This window comes from Protomyctophum bolini, assembly GCF_963924005.1.
Source record: "Protomyctophum bolini genome assembly, chromosome: 19".
Taxonomy (NCBI): domain Eukaryota; kingdom Metazoa; phylum Chordata; class Actinopteri; order Myctophiformes; family Myctophidae; genus Protomyctophum; species Protomyctophum bolini.
The window spans coordinates 29,038,448-29,058,201 of record NC_137880.1 but is presented as its reverse complement, the minus strand read 5'-3'; the positions used below and the strand labels follow the sequence as shown (position 1 = coordinate 29,058,201).

The following is a 19,754-nucleotide window of genomic DNA, read 5'->3' as shown; positions in this document are numbered from 1 at the left end:
TTTTACTGTGTACTTTATAGGTAATTTGCCCATGCATTGTAGCATTACTATATGCATATAATATAAATTCAATATAATTGTGAGAACAAATATTCTCTGAAACAATGACATTTTATTCAAAAGATGCGTGACATATACAATTGTAAAATAATTTACATGGCATGCCTTACTATTGTTCACTATAAACATTCAGTCACCAAATCAGACTCTCTTTTTTAATTTTTTTGTCCTTTACGTCTACATCTAGAAGTACAAAGCACACGTCTTAGAAAAGAAATCAAAATCCTACAATATCTACAGTAGGTCATCAAATCATTTTAAAAGTCCATAGGCAATTTTGAATCATGAACTCAAGTGGCTTTACACACACGCACACACAGACTCATATGAATGTGTGTAAAGAAATCATAACCAAAAATGTAATGAGAACAAGGAGCATGACGATGCTTTAATGGGGTGAAAAACAGTAGCTTTTTCCACACACACACACACACGGATTGAAGAGAATAGATACAACACTGATGGCATTTTGGTAGACCATACAATTGAATACAGACACACCTTGACTTGACAGATACGTCTTACACACGACTAGTCTACAAACTACACTATACAACTGGGCACTTAAGCCTAATTTATACTTCATTGTATGACCGTGATGAGCGACATCATCATACAACAGAGGATAAATTAAGCATAACTCATTCACATCTTTTCCATCCAATGAAAACTTCACAAAAACACTGACAATTCACCCTCTTTCTCTCCTCCAACCCCTCGCAATTTGGGCTATACTTGTAACAAACTCTTTTCAACACAAAGAAATGTTCAGAAAACTCCACAAGTAATATACAGCCTTTAGGAAATAATCTCATAAATAAAAATGTACAGATCAGCATTAGAGATGCTGCACAACTTGTTTTTTCCAACAGTGTGAAACTGTGGTTAAAAGAAAAAAAGAAATGGCAAAGGAAATCTATTTTAGTATTTTCCCTATGAAAATATTGCACAACTAACAAAATTAATATTGAAAAGATATATTGTTTAGGCCACAACTATGGTCTTTTTGTTCTCAAGGTTAGACTATGACCTGATTTATACTTAGTTGCATTTGGGTGTTGTATATCAAAAATAGCCAATCTACAACCTTCGATAGCTATTTTCAGTGCACGACACCCACACAAAACTAAGTGTTAACTCAAGCTTATCCCTTGGTAGATAATTCAATCCATTGTTTTTCGGAGCTCCTCCCTACAATCACACCCACCTGACTAACATGCATCTCAGTGTGATGGAAAAACAAATTAAAGAAATGTAATATCATTCATTCAAAGACCAGAACATGGGCTTTGTCAAACATGAGATTTCTTTATGGGTTCAAATTTATTTTTTATTTTAAATCAAGCATAGGCTATAGTTCTATTTCTAACCTGTTCATTTTCTTCATCTTTAAGATTAAGCTACTATGTTTTGGCACAAGATTTTGAGATTACCTAATTGGACCTAAATCTTTACTAAACATTATATTCTAATACACTTGGGATTTTGGTTAATATAAACCCAATTAAACAGGTATTTGCAATAAACAAACCCATTATTCAAGCACCTACTAAATATAGGCTCTCTGTCCTTAGGTCAAAATGAACACAAGTCTGACAGCCTGAAAGAGAAAAAACATGGTCAGCTTCAAAATATTTCAGTGTCAGCTTGCTAAATGAACAAGTTCAAATACCTTCATACTTCATTGGGGTTCTCACTTCAAAGATTCAGCACATGGAATCATCTCAGCTTTACTGTTTTTTAGCTGTTCCATTAAACAGTACAACAGTACTAGCATCCCTCCACAGCTGATTTGACATTGAAAACACAATGGAGACTGGTGTGAACAGATGTCTGTCAAACTCACCTACGTCTCATTTCAACATGTACAATATGAATGTTATGCATGTATTTACATTACTTCTGAAAAAAGTATGAAATGACATTGGTGAAATATACAAAAATATTTCCTGTACCTTTGCTTAAGCCTAATGTATACTTTGTCATAGAACGGCATCTCTCACGGAATTGCTTTAGTTTCACCGAGCGACGTGGTCATATGACAAAGAATAAATTAGGCTTTACACGTTTAGCGTAGTCTTTAGGAGTAGGGCCAGGCCCAAACTACACACTCACTTCACAGAAGTGACAGCAGGTGACAAATCACTTCATGCCAGAGTTGTTGAAACCTGACCTTTTTGTACCCCCGTCACCATAATGGAGAAAGGGGAGATACATCAGTAAGTACAGGACACATCAGTCAAAACTATTCTGTACACCACTCCAACCTGAATTTGTCAAACTATACAGCAATATGCTTCTCGGCTGCCGGTCTCCTAAATAAAACAAGACAAGTTGAAAACCAGGTCAACAACTTACTGAGGTTGTATGACATGACATCACATCACATGAAGGATGATTACATTGTTAAAATTCATATCCAAATAGTGAAAAGATAAACAAAGAAACATATAGATAAATTAATCCATGTAGGAGAGTGACATGTTTTCTTTCCTTCAAAATCCCAGGAAAACTCATAGAAAAGACTGCAGTTCAACTTAGTTCTATTTATTCCCTTACTTTCCCAAATTTGTAACAAGAGGGAATACGTTTCTAATAGTGCTCCTATAACAATGAATATATTTAAGCTTCAATTCCAGCCAAGAAACAGTTGGAGGGTCGCAAAATGAATGGGAGCGCAATAAACTAAACAAAAAACTCAACCCTCCAGAAAGATTGACCTTTAAGAAACTCCTAAAAGCAAAAGCAGTCTACTAAAAGTGGTAACTGTTTCACTGAAGTTTTGTACAGCAATGGATTTCAGTGCCCAGTAGTACCTGTGCAGAAAAAATAGAAACATCTTCAATCTCCAGAGAGTGGGATTTTCAAGTATTACTGTTGCTGCTCCTTTTTTAAACTGCACAGAGACCATTTCTCTTGCAGCACCGCCCTGTTGAGGAAATCTAACCGCCAGGTTATAACGTCCAATAGCTTCTTCTAGCTAAAGCAGCTTTTATTTGCATGTCAGTGACTGAAAACTCAGCAATTTGGCCCAGCAGACTTTGCAGGGCACTGCTGACTGCCAAAGAAGAGCAAATCTAGGGACATCCTTAGCAACTGCAGCCTGCTTATTGCACCAACTCTAGTGGCAGCGTTGCGTAGTGCAGTGTGATTAAATCTTTCTGTTTATGCAGACCATGGCTGACTTCAGTTACTGTTCCAAAATTAAAGTTATGCAGTTCAAATGAAACAACTTTGTCCCTTCAGCTGATTGCGTTCAAATCCCAGATAAAATTCCAGGTGAGGGTAAGTGGGACATCTCATTTGAGGCGTTGAGTGACATTGGCCAAAGCCACTGCAAAGGCTTGCACAGCAGAGAAGGGATACTGGAAGTCCAGAATGTAGGCGTTGCCATCAATCCTGCCAAACTGCATCACCTATGAATCATCAAAACACATCAACAGAATACAAAGTTAGAGTATTTTCTTTCTTCTTATGTGCATGCGGCAGACAATTTTAAGCAGTTATTAAATGTCTTCTGATAATATTTCTCTTATGGAGGACAACAATGTAAATAACAGCAAGGACGCCCCCTTACCTGTCTTCCATCCAGTTCAATCTGGAAGTTCTTGGCCGACTCTTGCGTGACACGCCCCCCAAAGTCAAGCTGGTAGACCTGCGTAGCCTCGTTCCACAGTGGCTGCTTGTTGGCCATGATGTAGACGAAGCCTTGGCTGCCCAGCCCGCGGTCCTCTTTCTCGTTGGCCTTGCGACACTTGATTTCATCCAGTTCGGTGGCAGCACGAAGGCTCCTCTTGTTCTTCCAGCCCTTCTTACCACTCTGACATTGATTGAGCAGCTCGTCCCCGCTGATGAAGAGCTCCGGTTCACTCTCCGAGCTGTCCTGGAACTCGCTGGTGTTTGGGGTCTTGCTCAGTTTCTTGGCCTTCATCTGCTGCTCTTTCTGTCCCTTTGGTTTCTTCTTGTCCCTGCCTCCCAGCCGTGGGCTGGATATGAGCGAGTTGAAGTCACCTAGAGCTCTGCCCTCCTTCTTGGACTTGCCTCCCTCGGCCAGGGGAGGTACATTGGCCTCCTCTGCCCGACCGTCCGCCCGTTTCCGGATCTTTTTGACAAATTTATCGGAACGCTGTGGCACAGGGCTCTCAGTGAGGGACAGCACCTCCTGGAAACCCTCCCCAGCATCTGCCATGGCATCTGGCGAGACGTTATTTCCCTGCAGCTCTGCTGGCGGTGGAGGAGGGGGAGGTGGTGGAGGAGGTGGCGGAGGCGACAAAATGTTTTTGTCTACTGCCATGTGGGAGGCTTTGGGAGGCAGCGGCACCGCTGGGCTGGACATGGGCGGGCATGAGTTATAGGTGCCCCAGGGAGTGTGCAAGGCGATGGGTGGGATAGGGAGTGCAGCACAGGAGCTTCCTCCTGGATACATGGGCGGGAGAGGGCAGCAGGCCAGAGTAGCCAGGTTTGCAGAATAACCAGGTGGCAGAACCAGAGTTGCCTCCTGCTGTGAGAAGGGCACTGGTGCCACCATCTCCTTTGGGGAGGAGCAGGGTCGTGGGGATCCTGGACCGGGCTGCATCTGTGGACCAGAATAGGCAGTGCTGGGAGGGTACTGGATTGAGATTTGGTAGCCTGCGGCTGCTGCTGCAGCTTGGAATGATGCAGCACTGGGGCTGGTTGGGGACTTTGGAGAGAGGACAAAGGGGAGCCTGGACACATCTAAGTGCTGCGCAGGGCCAAGGATGAGGGGGGGTGGTTTGTGAGGTCCAGAGGGACCAGAGCGGGTGAGGGTTGCTGTCCGTTCCTGAGGAACCCACACCTCCTCTGTGGCTGCTGGGTCCCACTGATAGGGAGGGGGGCGTTTGACAACCAGCCCTGACACATCAGTGCCCCCCAGAGCCAGATGCCTCAACGACTGATTCAGTGACTCGTCCTCAGTAAACGCAGAGTTCACATACTCTGCCCTGTCTCTGTTGTCTCCACCACCATTTCCAACTCCATCGAGGGCGCTCAGCAGGTTGTACGAGGATTGAGAGGCTAGAGGAGAAGCACTGTTGGAGTGAACGATCACAGTGCTGTGCGGTGCTCCATTCCCTGGCGGGAAATCCTGTCTGATGATGGTCCCTCCTGCTATGCCGTTAGTGTTGCCTGGTGCAGTACTCCCAATACTAGACCCACTACTACATTGGCTGCATGTGTACAGGGCTGTTGGCACCCTCTGTTGATACGAGGCTGCTAGTGCACTACTGTTTTTGGCCTTGGGCGGCAGGGGTCTGGGCGGGTCCAGCATCTGGGAGACCTTAAGAGCAGCCTCTCGGCTGTTCCTCCTGAGAGTGGCATGAATCAGATTGCTGTCAAGCCTCTGTCCAGTGTTCCTGCCAGTGGCATTGTTCTGATTGGCCTGGTCTGGGTATGGGGGCGGGTCTCCACTGGGTATGGAGTAGCGGGGCACAGTGAGTCTGTTCAGAGTAGCAGAGGCATAGGGCAGCTGGATCTTCTTCCCATCTGCTGAGGCAGAGGACGACGAAGAAGTGACCCGGAGTGTGGCAGAGCTGCCAGGACCTTGGAGCGCGTAGATGTTCTGATTGCACACAAGGCGCGTCCGAGGACGGCATACCTCCTCCACGTTGCCGCTGCTGTCGAAGGTGGTTATCCTCTCATAACCCAGCGGTGTCGGGTACTGTGCTGACTGCTGCCCTGCAGGATACAGAGGAAACTCTGCTTTCTTCATACACAGGTCAGCTGGTAGAGGAGTGCCATTGCCGGCCCCCGCTGTTACAGACGCAACAGCGGAGGCTGCAGACACTGAGACTGAAGCAGACCCTGAGGCAACGGCCGCTGCTGCAGCTACAGCAGCCGCCACTGTCCCGGGGTAGGGTGGCGGGGGGTTCATCTTGCTAAGCTCTAGTAGAGGGGCACTGAACACCACTGTGTCTCCTTCAGCCAGCTGGGGAGCTGGGCGTGGGGGCTTGATTTTCAGCAGGTGCTCGTGATCGCCTCCAGACGCTCTCTCAACCACCAAATCAGCAGGAGGGTGAGTGATTTGGATCTGCAATGTCCCTGGTGGAAGCTGGTGCATGGCTGCACCTGAAGGCTGGCCCGATGACATAGAGGGAACAGGGATTTGAATCTGCAGTTGCTGCTGAATTTGATGGTGGTGCTGCTGCTGCATTTGATGATGTTGCTGCTGCGCCTGCTGCTGTGCTTGCTGCTGCGCCTGCTGCTGAAGGATTTGTTGGTGCTGTTGCTGTTGCAGTTGGTGTTGAATTTGCTGATGCTGCTGTTGTTGCTGTATCTGCTGCTGTAGATGTTGTTGGTGCTGAAGTTGGTGTTGATGCTGCTGCTGCATGTGGTGAATCTGCTGTTGAATGTGCTGCTGCTGAAGCTGCTGCTGCTGCAACTGTTGCTGCTGCAGAATTTGCTGCTGTTGCAGCTGGTGCTGTTGTTGCTGAAGCTGTTGCTGGTGGTGCTGCATTTGCTGTTGGTGGTGCTGGAGCTGTTGTTGATGGTGACTCGTTTGCTGCTGTGGGTGATGATGAGCGGTTGGCGGGCCCACCATCAGGCGACTCATATCCAGCCCCCCAAAGATGACCTGCCCAGGGTTAGAGTACCGGGTGGGAACCGTGTACTGGGCCGTCAAGACCGTGTCCTGACTTTGGTCCGAACCACTGGCAGCAGCAGCGGTTGGCGTGGCGGTGGGATTCGACTGGACGTCCAGCAGAACATTCTGATTGGCGAGTAGCGACTGGACCAGACTAATGTTTTGGGTGGGGGACATGGCCTGGGCGGGACTGTGGATGGGAGCGATGGGGATGTTGACAGTACACGGCGGGTTGTCATCAGCAACGGGACCAGTGACAGGCTCATCCTCGTCCTCGCTGAAGACGTTGGGGCCGCTGAAGACAGGCAGGTTGATGTAGTCCATGGAGATCTTACGCACCTCTGGCAGGTAGATGGTCATTTGTCGGGGCTGCAGATGGAGGAGGCTTGTCTTGTAGATGACTGGGATGTAAGGAAGGATCAAGAAAGACAGAATTAAAGGAATGTCCTTTTTTCCCCTCAAAGACTGGTGGGTGTGTATCTGTGAAAATGTCATTCAAATTCACCCCGTAAAAAATAGCATTTGAATCATTACCTGCACCGAGATTTGTTGGCAAAAATGTTGCAAGACCCACAATCTTGAACTTTGTCCCCCAAATATTGGATGTAACCTGAGCAAGGTAATTATGCTACAACAGAAGAAAGAACAAACTTATTCTTATGACAATACAATTCAGCATAATAAATTCATTTTCAAAATACACAGCGGAAGCTGGTCATAAAAGATGTTTTCTCATCGAGTTGACACAACAGGACCATTACCTGAGTGATGTCATCTAAGGGGAACTCTCTCCGCGTGAGACTAGGTGACCCAATAGACGGTTTCCGTATGGGCAGCCGTGGTGACCTGGAGATTTCCTGTGTAGCTCGGGACAATTTGGGGGACTTTCTGGGATCAATGTTGATTCTGTTGGTAAAGGGACAGACTAAGTCTCTACAGAGAAGGTAGCAAACGGGAGAGAAAAAGGTTTAGGCATGCAGTGAAGCAAAAGTAAACATTACATTACGATTAGTGTAGGATATTCCACTGAATATGCTGCAATTCATGCAAAGAGTTGGTTTAAGAAAGGCAAAAGAGTGAAAGTGAATATTTCAGTATTAGTTAGTCAAGAATTTAGAATTATACACTAAAAAAGGCATCTTCAATTTTGATAGCGAGTATCAATACAATATACACAATCAATAAAGTTTTTCCCTGTGAAACATCATCAACCAAACATCACCTCTGCAGATACTGAATGGAGGAGGAAAAACTAAACTTCCTTAATTGACATAAAACAACGTGTTATTACAATTGATGCTGAATGTTGCAAATGTTTGAGTGTGAACATTAGAGAGAAACAAGTATTTTAATTTCACTTGTTACAGCTCCCTATTAACCAATTTCAACCTGGCATCCCTATTTTGGGCATGTCAGTATTAAACTTTCAAAAACCTTCTAACATCTTTGAGGAGCGCTATCCACTCCTATGCCCAACTTTGTGTGTTTTGTACCACGGAAATGATTTGATTGGCTGAACACGGAATGTGATGTATGAGGACATATTTCTGCTATTTGGACCCAATAAGTGGTTAACAGCAGAGAGGTAAATATATCTGACAAATGGAGAGATATGGTGCAGGTTTACCTGGGCAGCTTGGGGGATTTGCTGCCTCTGGATATCTTGGGAGATTTCTTTCCGACCCAGTCATCACTCAGCTCAATATCGCTGGAGTCTGAGCAGTTACAGCTGTCAATCATAGTTGATATCAGGCTGTTGCCATACACCTCATCTGAAGGGAGAACACAAGATGGAGTCGGATCTTGAGTGTGTAAGTATGCATGACAGACAGTAAAATGTGGTGGTGGACTGAGGAATGAATCCACCATAGATATTGACGCCAATTCAGGCAATAAGGGCACACCATTTCTCAAAATAAAGAAGGCTGATAGATATTGAACCGTAGATGTAAGAAATAAGAATGTAGAAGTATGTTATGATACAAAGAACCAAACAAGCATCACGCACTAAATTGTTCATAACCAATATAATTCTCTCTCGGTTCAGTACCCTAGGAGTACACCAAAGTACCCCATTTGAGTAACTCTTAAGTAGAGCATCAGGGTAGTAAACTACTGTGACGTTCAGTGGCATTATTCCTCAAATCCCTACTTTAAAAGTTACATTACAAAAGTCAAAATGTATAGTCAACCTTAATAATCAACTTTAATAATCCACAAAGTATCAAAAACAGATTGTTTAATCTGCTGTTACAAACGGACATCATTCTTCTCTGGTCTGTTTCCTTGTCTTCTGTGTGCTCAGCTCTCATTGTTACATGTGTGTACAATAGCTAAACCCTGAGGTGCTACCTTGTGTTGGGTGGACCACACCCTTAAACCTGAAATTTGACCACTGCCCTGGATTACTGTGATGCGAACAAACACTGATGTTATGACTCTAGATTTCCACAGATAAATAGGTTTGTCCCTCTGGCTACTGAAATGTTTAAATGGAATTGTCCTAAACTGGGCACAAGCCTAGCATAGGCTTACAATACACTATCCCACAACGGTTTAGTTGGTTGCAGAGCCACCCAAGAGATTTAAATAACAGTTACGGTAGTTACGGTTTTATGTGGAAAATGTCATTCCATGTGCCATTTGCAAGTCTCAATGTACAAATTATGGGTTTAGATTTCCAGCTACAACAACAACCTGCAGGGGGCACAATTCACCCTTGAAACATCTCAGGGAGTTATGAGGTAAGGTGCATTCAGTTTCCTCATTTGATACTATTAACATGTAGTTCTATTTGATCCATACCACTGCTTAGGAGTAACCTTTCTCCTCTGTTTCTCATTCATATGGATTCTGTGAACCACTGGTACTCCACTCTGGGTCAAGCTAATTTATTTGATGGGCATTAAAGTGTGAATGGGCTGCATGCATTTCATGGCTGGCTTCATTTATCACTGTGTGGGGAGGGAGTGGGTTGATTTATGAGGAACCCAGGGGCCATCAGAGCCCCATTAAGCAGATTTTAATTAACATGGACCAGTCTGCCCTATGTGACTAAAACACACTCACTCTCTCAATGCCAGCGCAAGAAACTTCCCCCCAAACTCAGACAGCTGGAAAAGTACTGGAGAAGACAATTATGTCTGGGGTGAATACATTCAACTTGAATGTTAGGGAATGAAATGGACAATCTATAGAACAAAAAAATATATATCATATTGATTACATTATAATAGAAGATAATAAATTTTATCCCTTCAAGGACACTCAGCCAAATGAAAGTCAGTCAAACAGGGGGGGAGTAACAGCTCATAACGAGGGCACTGAGGATGTCAGTGTGCCGGGGGAATTCTCATGTATTTTATCGTTTGTAGAGTCATTAAATCTAGACTGTATAACATTGCCCAATGTTATACATTGTCTAAATGGGCAAGGCAAGTACGTTAACATATTAGTCAGAAACCTTCCAGATTCTACAGATGCCTTATAAATCATAAATTCCCACACTTTCAAGATTTTTCTAAAATCTACAAAAATAGTACATGTACAAGGTCTCGAGGGACTCGAGGAACGATAATGTTTGAGGAAGTGACCGAATTCGTTCTCGTTCACACAAAGGACCCAATCATTTTGAACTAATCGTTCATGAATGTCACAACACTAGCACACATCAAATTGTGTCCACACTATAAACTACTAGTGATTCTATACACGGTTCCCACACATTATTTCCAATGAATTTCGAAAACTTTTCCAGAATATTTAACCCAATTTCCAGGACTATAATATAACAATCATTCAGTGAGTCAGCCGTGAAATACGCACCGACACCCACTGTCTATTAAGCAGCCTTTTGGACTTCCAACGTGTTTTTTGCTTTTCGCATGGCTGACCAGCTCGAATCCCCCCATGTTCCCAACATCAAATGTTTTGACCAAATGTTTTTCCACTTTTCACGCTTTAACCAGACTTTATATTTTTCATTTGTATGCCACAAATGATTAAAAGCACATTTCCCAGGCATTGTGTATGCTAGTTCAACCGATAAATTATAACTTTGAGCTCAATTGCTTATGCTTCATCACTGAAGATTCACTTGTTGCTCTCGCTCATGTGCTGCAGCTGCAGAGGTTGGTTTCACGTGACAAAGGAACAGACCTACAAGGAACAGACATACAAACAGTAGATCTGCTCTTGTTGTAACGCCCTGTATGAATTACGCTGCAATCACGCAGCCTGTTTGGAGAACTACTTTTGTACATATTTCGTATATATATATATTGGAAATGTTTTTATTTACTAAATAAATAGCCAAAAAAAAAGCATAAACTTTTCTAGTACTGGAAATTTCCAGGAATTGCATGACCGTGGGAAACCTGTCTATAACTACTTCTCGCTTCAATTCTATGACTCTTAGCTTTTCGATGACTTTAGTAACACTGTAGACCAAAGTTAGATCAAAGTCTCACCTGCTTTCCCATCGGTCTTGGGGTCCATGATGACAAACTCAGGCCTCAGTTTGCTGATTCTTCGGCCCTTGAGAATAGGCACCAGACCCCCGAGGTACTCCAGGTAGAGGGTGTAACAGGGCCCCCCCACCTCAGGGTTGTCCTCAGTGCGCTTCATGGTGCAGTGCAGACGCTCATTGCCAGCAGTCGGGTAGCTGACAAAGTCACGCATGTTGTTGGGGTCTGGGATGGGGGGCTATGGGACAGCAGAAAACAAGATTTAATGATTCACCCATTTAGACCTGAGGACAATTTTACAAATGTCTTCTGAATCATGACAGTTTTCTATGTCAGTGGTTCTCAAACTATTTCATGTCAAGGACCCCAGAAATTATATGAAATTGAAAATATATATTGAAAATATATTGTTTCATGGACCCCCCCAGAAGCAAGGAACGTTCGCTCTGAAAGAATATATATTCAAATATTTGCGCCACATTTTCACGACGTTTCAAGGAGACTTGTGCATGAATGGATCTATAATGTGTGCTACAATGAACATGAATGTCCAGAAAATCAGCGTAGGTGAAGACGCGTCCTGCAGGATTCATCAGTTGGCCCAAGCATGCGAGTAGAGTAAGCTTAACCACCGAAATAGCCAATCTATAAGCAATGTGATGCTTGTATGTAGATCATACATTTGTGATACATGCCCAATACCTGTAAGGGGACGCCAGGTTTAAATTGACTTTAAATGATCTGGTCGTCGTACTTCCCCTGAAGTGTACTCTATGCTAGGACATTAAGCAACTAGTCGACTAGTAAATCCACTAGTCGACCTTGCTGGTACTAGTTGACTAGTTGATAAGAAAAAAAAGAAATATATATATATATTTTCCCCCCCGATTTTGTAGGCCACACGATCAGGTAGATTAAAGTTATAGTCACCAATGTACACAGTTTCTAAATGTTTTTTTACATAATAGGTACCGGTAGTTAAACAACTAGTCGACTAGTAAACTAGGCAACTAGTAAAAATGACTAGAAGTGAATGTCCTACTCTTTGCCAGAGGCTTTCAAACTTTAAAGTAAAAATCTGAAGGCAGTGGGCACACACAATTCATTGGAAAAATATTATGTGGTTGTCATAAAAGTCTCAAGGTATACCTGGACTTGTATCATGGCACAACGGCTTGCCTTGGCATGCCGTTTTGCAACCACTGCAAGCTCATTATGCAGTCAAAGAACTCAAGCTCTGTAGTTTGGCTTGATGTCACTTGCCTACAGTACTCTGGAACGTTGTAAAGCCAAAATTGGAAACACAAGGCAAACTCGCAGCCATAAATTTCATTCACGACTCGCATTACAAAGACATGTGAAAAAAAAAACTTTAATCTGTTTTATGCCCCTAGTGTTGGCTAAAGTTGGTGATGTCTCTATGGAGCATGAGCTAAAAGGACCCCTAGACAAACAGGGAGAAGGGCACACACCAGTGTATGTGAGGTGCTAATGGCCTTAGCATAGGCGGGTATGTAAGGCTAGGCAAGGCTTGGACTTCCCAAAAATTATGCTGGGTCTTTTTCAAATATATAATATATGTGCGGCTTGTGCGCAGCATTATATAGAAGGCTATTGTGTGTTTGTGTGTGTGTGTTGTCGCTGCCCCCTGGTGATCGCTGACCGGGTAGGGCGGCTAATGATACAGCATCGGGCCTAAAATCAGCATATGATTAGCTACTTGGTATGTCTATAAACCTTGTACTTCCAGTCGCTTTGTAGCAAACAGTAGCGCACGCTGGTTTGTTTTGGAAAACAGCAAAAAGCTAAATGGATATAGTCTACACCCTACGGTCTTTTTCAAGGCAAAGATTCAGAAGAAGAAGCTGTGAGTCGGCTGTCAGCACTCAGCAGCACCAGTAACCGCACGGTTCATTCACATCCGGCGCAGCAACACTGACACGGTCAGCGGAGAGGCTGCTCTGTCTGTGCCGTCTGTGAAGAGCCATGAGCCGGGAGGGGCAGCAACACCGCTGGGTAATCTCCACACCGACTTGAGAAGAAGACCCATCTCAGCCAAAATAATGTCCGGGGAACAGAACTGTTCCTTTTTCTCAGACTACTTTTACTTTAATTAAAAGCTAGATGCAGTGGCTATAATTGGGTCAAGAATCTTGCTTTCGTGAGCAATGGTGTACGAGATTGGTAATAAATTGGTCAAATCATGATAAGTAAGTTAAAGTAACTCATTTTTAGACCATCTGGGGGAAATAAATAAATCTGCGACGCGTGGCAGAGCGAAACGAGGCCGCGAGAGTTCCCCCCCCCGACGCAATTCTAGCCTATCTAAAGGTCAAATCCACCTGCCGCCTATGGGCCTTTGATAAAAATCCAACATTTCGACCTAGAAGGTCTTCTTCAGGGAATAAAGAAGACCTTCTAGATTGAAACGTTGGATTCTTGTCAATAAATATACAGCATCGTGGCTACGAGTGTGCAGCTTAATTTTCCTAATGGGACTCCCACCCATGTTACGGTACCTTGATGGTGGGGACAAAGGCAGCAGTGACGTAGGAACAGAGGCGGGAGGGCATGGTGAGCTTGGCCACATCTTTTTCCTCCTTCAGTGCCGTGGCAATGCCCTGCTGGCACAGCAGCTGCAGGCTGGCCACACGGTGCTCCACCCGCACCACATAGAGCGCCGGGCCACACGCCAAGAACAGGCGCGAGTCCCGGTGACCCCAGCACAGCGTTGTGATAGGACGCTGCAGGGAGGGAATCCATGACGATTATTAGTTTTTTATTCCAATTTGAATTGGTTTTCACCAGGTATAAAGGGGTTATCTAAGTATAAAAGATCAAGATCTGTATTGCCATACGAACACAAGAAACATTTCTTGCTACCTCTCACCATAACCTGGTCTGAAGTACAAACATAATATACATACGAAATACATAAAAATCTTAAAAATAAAAAAATCTTTAGAAAACAGCAGCATCTGAAGACGAAGAAGATGAATAAGCTTTTTTATCTAATCTTATCGGACACTTCATACACATACTCTGACAGGGCTAAAACAGATGAAGGCTGCATGGGTTCTTTCGTATAGCTGATCACCTGTGCCGGTGTGTCCAGTGTATATATGTGTTCTCCGCGGACGTTGTAGAACTTGACAATGGCGTTCCTGGTCGGGGGAGGACAGGAGGGGTCTTGGGGGAGGAAGGTCCTCTCCATCCCTGCCACTGCCAGCAGGTCCCCCTGAGAGCACCACTGGACCACCACATCTAGAAAGCAGCAGGACGTCAAAACAGCAGTGGTGGAAAAACTAATACTCACATTGTTTTACTTAAAAATATCAATACCTTAATGTAGAAATACAAGTACGGGATTCAAAATTTTAAACTATGTACCAAAAGTGGAAAGTACTATTATGCAGAATGTCCCATTTCACAAGTTTTCAGTTTCACAAGTGTAGCTCGGCTACAATAGATCGGCTAAAAAGCTCCAAATTGTTTATTGTACACATGGTTACTTAACACCGCTGGTCAAAACAGACACAAAGATGTATTTATTTTACATCTGTACGATGTGTGTATGCAAGACTGACAATCACAGACAAGCAAAGGCATGTGCCTGGCTGCAAACATGCATGAATGCAGAATTGCACAGAGGTGCACAGGTGTGCCCACAGTCACGTTTACCTTTAAGACATGTGCGTATGAGGGTGGGAGAGAGGTCATCGTAGTTGTTCATCAGGCTGATGTCTCCAGAGGTGAAGCTTACAGTCAGCAGTGGTTTCAGGCTGTGCACTGTGAGGACACACAGAGGTAGAGCCACCATGACATGTCAGACATCAACACAACACAACAGTACGAATCCCACAAGAATGACCAAAAAAAGAAAAATGTGTGAAAATTAGGAGTGCCCTACATTCAAATAAACAGATGGAGGATCGAGATCAACAAATATACTGAGCTTGCTGCACTAAGAGGCTACTTTCATGCAATATTTCCAGCCTTCAGTCTACACGGTAAAGACTATTAAGAAACTCTGTTTCTTTACACTTCTCGCCCTCAGGGCGTCTTACTGGTAGTTCTTATGATATAATACCTCAATGAGAGCGGTGCCTAAACATATTCCTCCTCAATGCTGGTGGTATTACATCGCTAACGTCTTTGCACACTACGTCAGAGGACCAGGTGATCAATATGCATTTCCAAAGTGGGTCATAAAAATAGATTGGACGTGAGGGAGACACTGCCTTTGTATGCCTTGTGTGCATACAATGTGTTGTGTGCATATACTATAGAGGTAGTAGGCGGTATTATGAGGGGCACAAGGCCAATTCTATAGCTGTAGAAATTAATCTAAGTAATTCGGTCTCAGAAAGAATCTACTGCATTATAATCAAAATAATACATTGGTCCTGACATATATAGTCACACAGGTGCTTTTCTTCATTGTATTTCACTATTTCATTCTATCAAAAGCGATATTAACAGGCGTAGTGCCATAAATAACACCTTACTGCAACCACCTACACTATCATCAACCTTGCATCTGTCCTTTCAAATTGTCCTGCTAGTGACCCAATTACCAACAACACTAACCTCTATACTTTTCCTCCTGTTACTGATTCAGTGTTCCGTTATATTCTCCTGCTTTGCTTTATACTAGTATGATGCGGTGTGCACTGCAGTGATAATGGGTCATCATCATATATCATGGCCAACGGCTTTGGCAGGCGGAGGAATAAGAAGGGTTGGTGTCTCAGGCAGGCTGTCGTCTAGAGAGGCCATTTCTATCGTGGCCAATCAATTAGTATTGGCTGCTTTAATTAGTGAATTAGAGTATAATCAGTGGTCCAGCTATGGCAAGCACTTTTCAGCTTTACAATTCGATGTGCTATAAAAAAAACAGCACATCGGGGGAAGGCAGGAGGAAGTAGTTAAGCTCAGGAGGGAGTAGGAAGAAAAGACAAAAGGAAACCGATAAGCAAACAAAGTTGTTGCATGAGCTTCTGCACATGATAGACGCAACATGCATAATATCAGCGGTGTGGTTGCAGTTCAGTCCCATCATACCACAACGTACTTCAAGATAGGCATGACACAACTGCCTAATTTCCGCTCTCTTATTATTAGTTATTCATAGTATTTCACACTTTGCTGAATGCTGATAGTGGAGGTAGCCAGCCAAGAAGTGCAAAGAGTCACACAGGTCGTCAATATTACGTTTGGTTTTAAGCAGGAAACACACTTTTACCATGCTAGAATATTCTCCTATTTTGTCCTGCTTTATAGCCCCTCTACAGCCCTGGTAATAATATATTGTGAATGTCAACACTTCTGACAAGGACATGCCTTCTAATGTAAAGTCACACTTTTAGAGGCCTAGGCATTCAGATACACCAGCCTTGACCTTGTATTCCAAATCAGTCCTAGGAGGTAGGGTTCCCAATGAGGATATGTATTGTGCTCTTACAGTACAGGGCATATTACGGTGCTGTCTGGGGACTTTGCTAAGAACTGTGAGTTTCCAATAATAGCACGCTGTCCACCTGGGCTAATGTAAAACATCATTTTAATTTAACACAATTTCCATTCTGTTTCCACACACCTCTGATCGTCACTTGAGGGTCAGTGAGTGACGCACATCAGGGTTCTGGTGACGCATACTTTACACTGTGACAGCTGCTGTTGTTACAACACCGCCTGCCGTCCGCCATTGTCCCAAGCACCCAAGTCAGCAATTAGGACTTCCTGTAGCAAAGTCAGCCCAATGTCACACACACGCACGCCCACGCCACAGTCATCCTGGTGTCCTCTCTGCCATTGCCCTCCTCCTCCTTTACCTTCTTTCCCTCCATCTTGACTGCCCCTCCTGCCCTACAGCCTACAGTATAGCCTTCCTCCCACACACAATCTCACACTTGGTCACAGTGGTTTGTTTTAATGCTCCTCAGAGACAGTCCGAACCCCTCCCTAACTGCCACAGAAATGGAGTGCAGGTCACTGGTGGTCACAGTCCTATTTTCTGGTCTTTGCTCTCGATCTATGGCATGCTTTCCTGATTGATCACATTCACATACTGATGGCGGGAGAAACAGTGCAAGGCACCAACCTGCTCATCGGGAGCATTTTGGGATTCTGTGTTTTGTTCAAGGACAGCCATGAATCAAAGCAGGAACCTTCCGATGCCCAAGCGGCCACTCTACCTACTGAGCCACACTGCCGCCCCGTGTGAGTAAAAACAAAATGACATTGAGTCATTAAGTGCACCAGACAATATACCAAAAACCTCCATCGATAAATTTTACTTTGAATGACATTTTAGATGTCATACTATCGCCAGATAGTTTATTGTCTAATAAGCGTAAGTAACGTAGCCTATTTGTTGGCTATAACTTCAAAGTTGTGAACCCAGGGTTGTTATCAGGATCAGTCATTCTTTTTGGCTTTTTCTGCCATTATTGATAGGTTGAATTTTGATAGTAATCTGACAGGAAGACACACGGCAAAGGCCGTCGGGATCGGGAGTCGAACCCGCTGCCGTCAGGGCCCTGGATCCCTCATTGAATGCCATTTTAATTGTGCTTGCACCATATGGTTCTCTCAATGTTACTAAAAACTAAGCTTCTTCAGAGTTCAGACATCTCAAAACAAACTGATATGACTACTTTTTGACCTTAAGCCTATGACCCAACTGATTCTAACACACTTTGGTAGTTAGATGGTGTGACCATTCGGCAACGCATCGGCCCCGATATGAAGGTATAAATGTGATCGAGACATTCCTATCACAGGGTAAATTCACAGATCCGATTGCTATTGTATTCTCACTCTGAAAAAGCACTGTTGAATGGATTCTCTATTGGTAAAACACTGTCGCATGGAGAAGTATTCTCTCTCTGCAGCAGTGAGTGCAGCTCCTTAACCCCCTCCCCCTGCTAGACACAGGCACACAGAGAGGGAGGGCAGCGCACGCAGGAGAACTAGCCCAGAGGGCAGCGGCAGCCCTGATGCCAAAAGTGAAGTTGTTCAGGCTGTAAAACTTGTTAAAACGTCTTAGATAGAGCACTGGAATACTAACTGATCATCATACATCTCAAATATAAGTGTACTAACCTGTTGCCAAACTAAAATCCACGATTTTAGATGTGTTGCTCCAAATTCCTTGGATTAGATCAGAGTAGTGATCTGTCGTCCATGACTTTGTAACATTAACTATGTATTGTACATAGTGTTTGTATTTTTTATGCTATGTTGATTAGCACGGTCCCATCCAACTAATGCTACCAGAAGAACAGGGCCTACAGTACTTATCCTCCAGGATTCATTAATTATTCGCTGCAATTCACGGCAGGATTTCCGCCGACCAATTTCTATGGGTCGTGAGTAAATATCCCTTTATTTTGTGACTCCTAAAACAATTCCACAAAAAAAACAAAGAATTTCATAAATGAAATAAAAAAATAATCAAAGAAATTCCCCAAATGAAAAAACAAATGGTTAAAATGGCACATTTGCAAGCTCCCAATGCGGTGCGACCTTTATGCCACACGTTTGGTGAGCTTGTAGATCTGCCATATTCACTAGTTTGGGACCTAAAGAACACCAAGGAGATTAATTATACATCTTGCGTTCCCGTGCAGTGTCTTCTGAGTCAGAGTTCTGTTAAAAGCGTGCAAGAGAAGAACATGATGGAGCAGTTGAACGATAGGACGACGAGATCATGCAACCAAGGGTGGAGCAGGAAGCAAGACATATGGTTTCACATCTGCTTTCATCTGTGCTGAGCCACCGGGATGTACCGTAACAGCTGGTCAACTCTGCCCCGGTGTATAGCTCCCAACAGACACAATGCCTGACCAGCTAAACCCATTACAGATGACCCCTGCATGCTGCAGTTTTATGGCTGCTTAAGGTACCACCCGTTTGCGTTTATGTGTCCTATTGCATATCATGAAGCATGGAAGGCGGTGGCCCTTATTTATCAATGGAACGTAGAAACCGGCTTAAATTTGAGCCCAGGAATTATCTTATGACAGACCACGTCCATGTGTGATTTATGAAGCAGGAGTACACTGTCAATCACAGCGTAAGAACGGTCGGCTGAGGCTTCGTACACGCATATCAGACAAACATGCTTTGTGCTGTCCATGTTTCATGGCCTCCTCAATGCTTTTCCAACGGAAGTCACGTGGTTTGACCAAACAGTTGTGTGTGATCGGCGAGGGGGGGCAATCAAACACAAGTGTTTGGTCAAACCACGTGACTTCCATTGGAAAAGCATTGGGGCGGCCATGAAACACAGGCAGAGCACAGCACAGTTGTTCTTTATGTGTGTACGAAGCCTACGCCTCACCCCACCTCCAACATGAAGAAGTGGAATATGTCCAAGAAGAGGAACTTCATCGACACCAATCATCTCCATCCCCACCAATCATCTCCACGGATTCACAGACAGCTACACGTTACAGCGCACACGCCTATCATATGTGTGGAATGGTACATGCTATTTGCATACACAGGGCACAGACTATAAACTGTTTAGAATATAACACAAATAAAACAAAAATACGACCGCATTTGTAGGTATATGGACTGGGGGGAAAAAAAAAATATATATATATATATATGAATATTCT

The 19,754-nt window shown here is 43.9% G+C and overlaps 1 protein-coding gene across 3 annotated transcripts in view; it reads right to left on the bottom strand.

The window, feature by feature from the left end:
- Nucleotides 1-111: 111 nt before the first annotated feature.
- The window catches only part of tulp4a (TUB like protein 4a), a 39,911-nt gene continuing 20,268 nt past the window's right edge, over nt 112-19,754 (bottom strand). For 2 of the 3 annotated variants that reach the window (XM_080790462.1, XM_080790463.1), the window contains exons 8-16: nt 14,806-14,913; nt 14,222-14,388; nt 13,644-13,868; nt 11,128-11,362; nt 8,286-8,430; nt 7,420-7,591; nt 7,193-7,286; nt 3,638-7,059; nt 112-3,476 (exon numbers count right to left, since the gene is read on the bottom strand). In XM_080790462.1, the coding sequence (XP_080646588.1) occupies nt 3,360-3,476; nt 3,638-7,059; nt 7,193-7,286; nt 7,420-7,591; nt 8,286-8,430; nt 11,128-11,362; nt 13,644-13,868; nt 14,222-14,388; nt 14,806-14,913 (4,685 nt within the window). In that variant the 3' untranslated portion in view covers nt 112-3,359. The remainder of the gene's footprint in view (nt 3,477-3,637; nt 7,060-7,192; nt 7,287-7,419; nt 7,592-8,285; nt 8,431-11,127; nt 11,363-13,643; nt 13,869-14,221; nt 14,389-14,805; nt 14,914-19,754) is intronic. The other variant, XM_080790464.1, reaches the window with a different exon arrangement.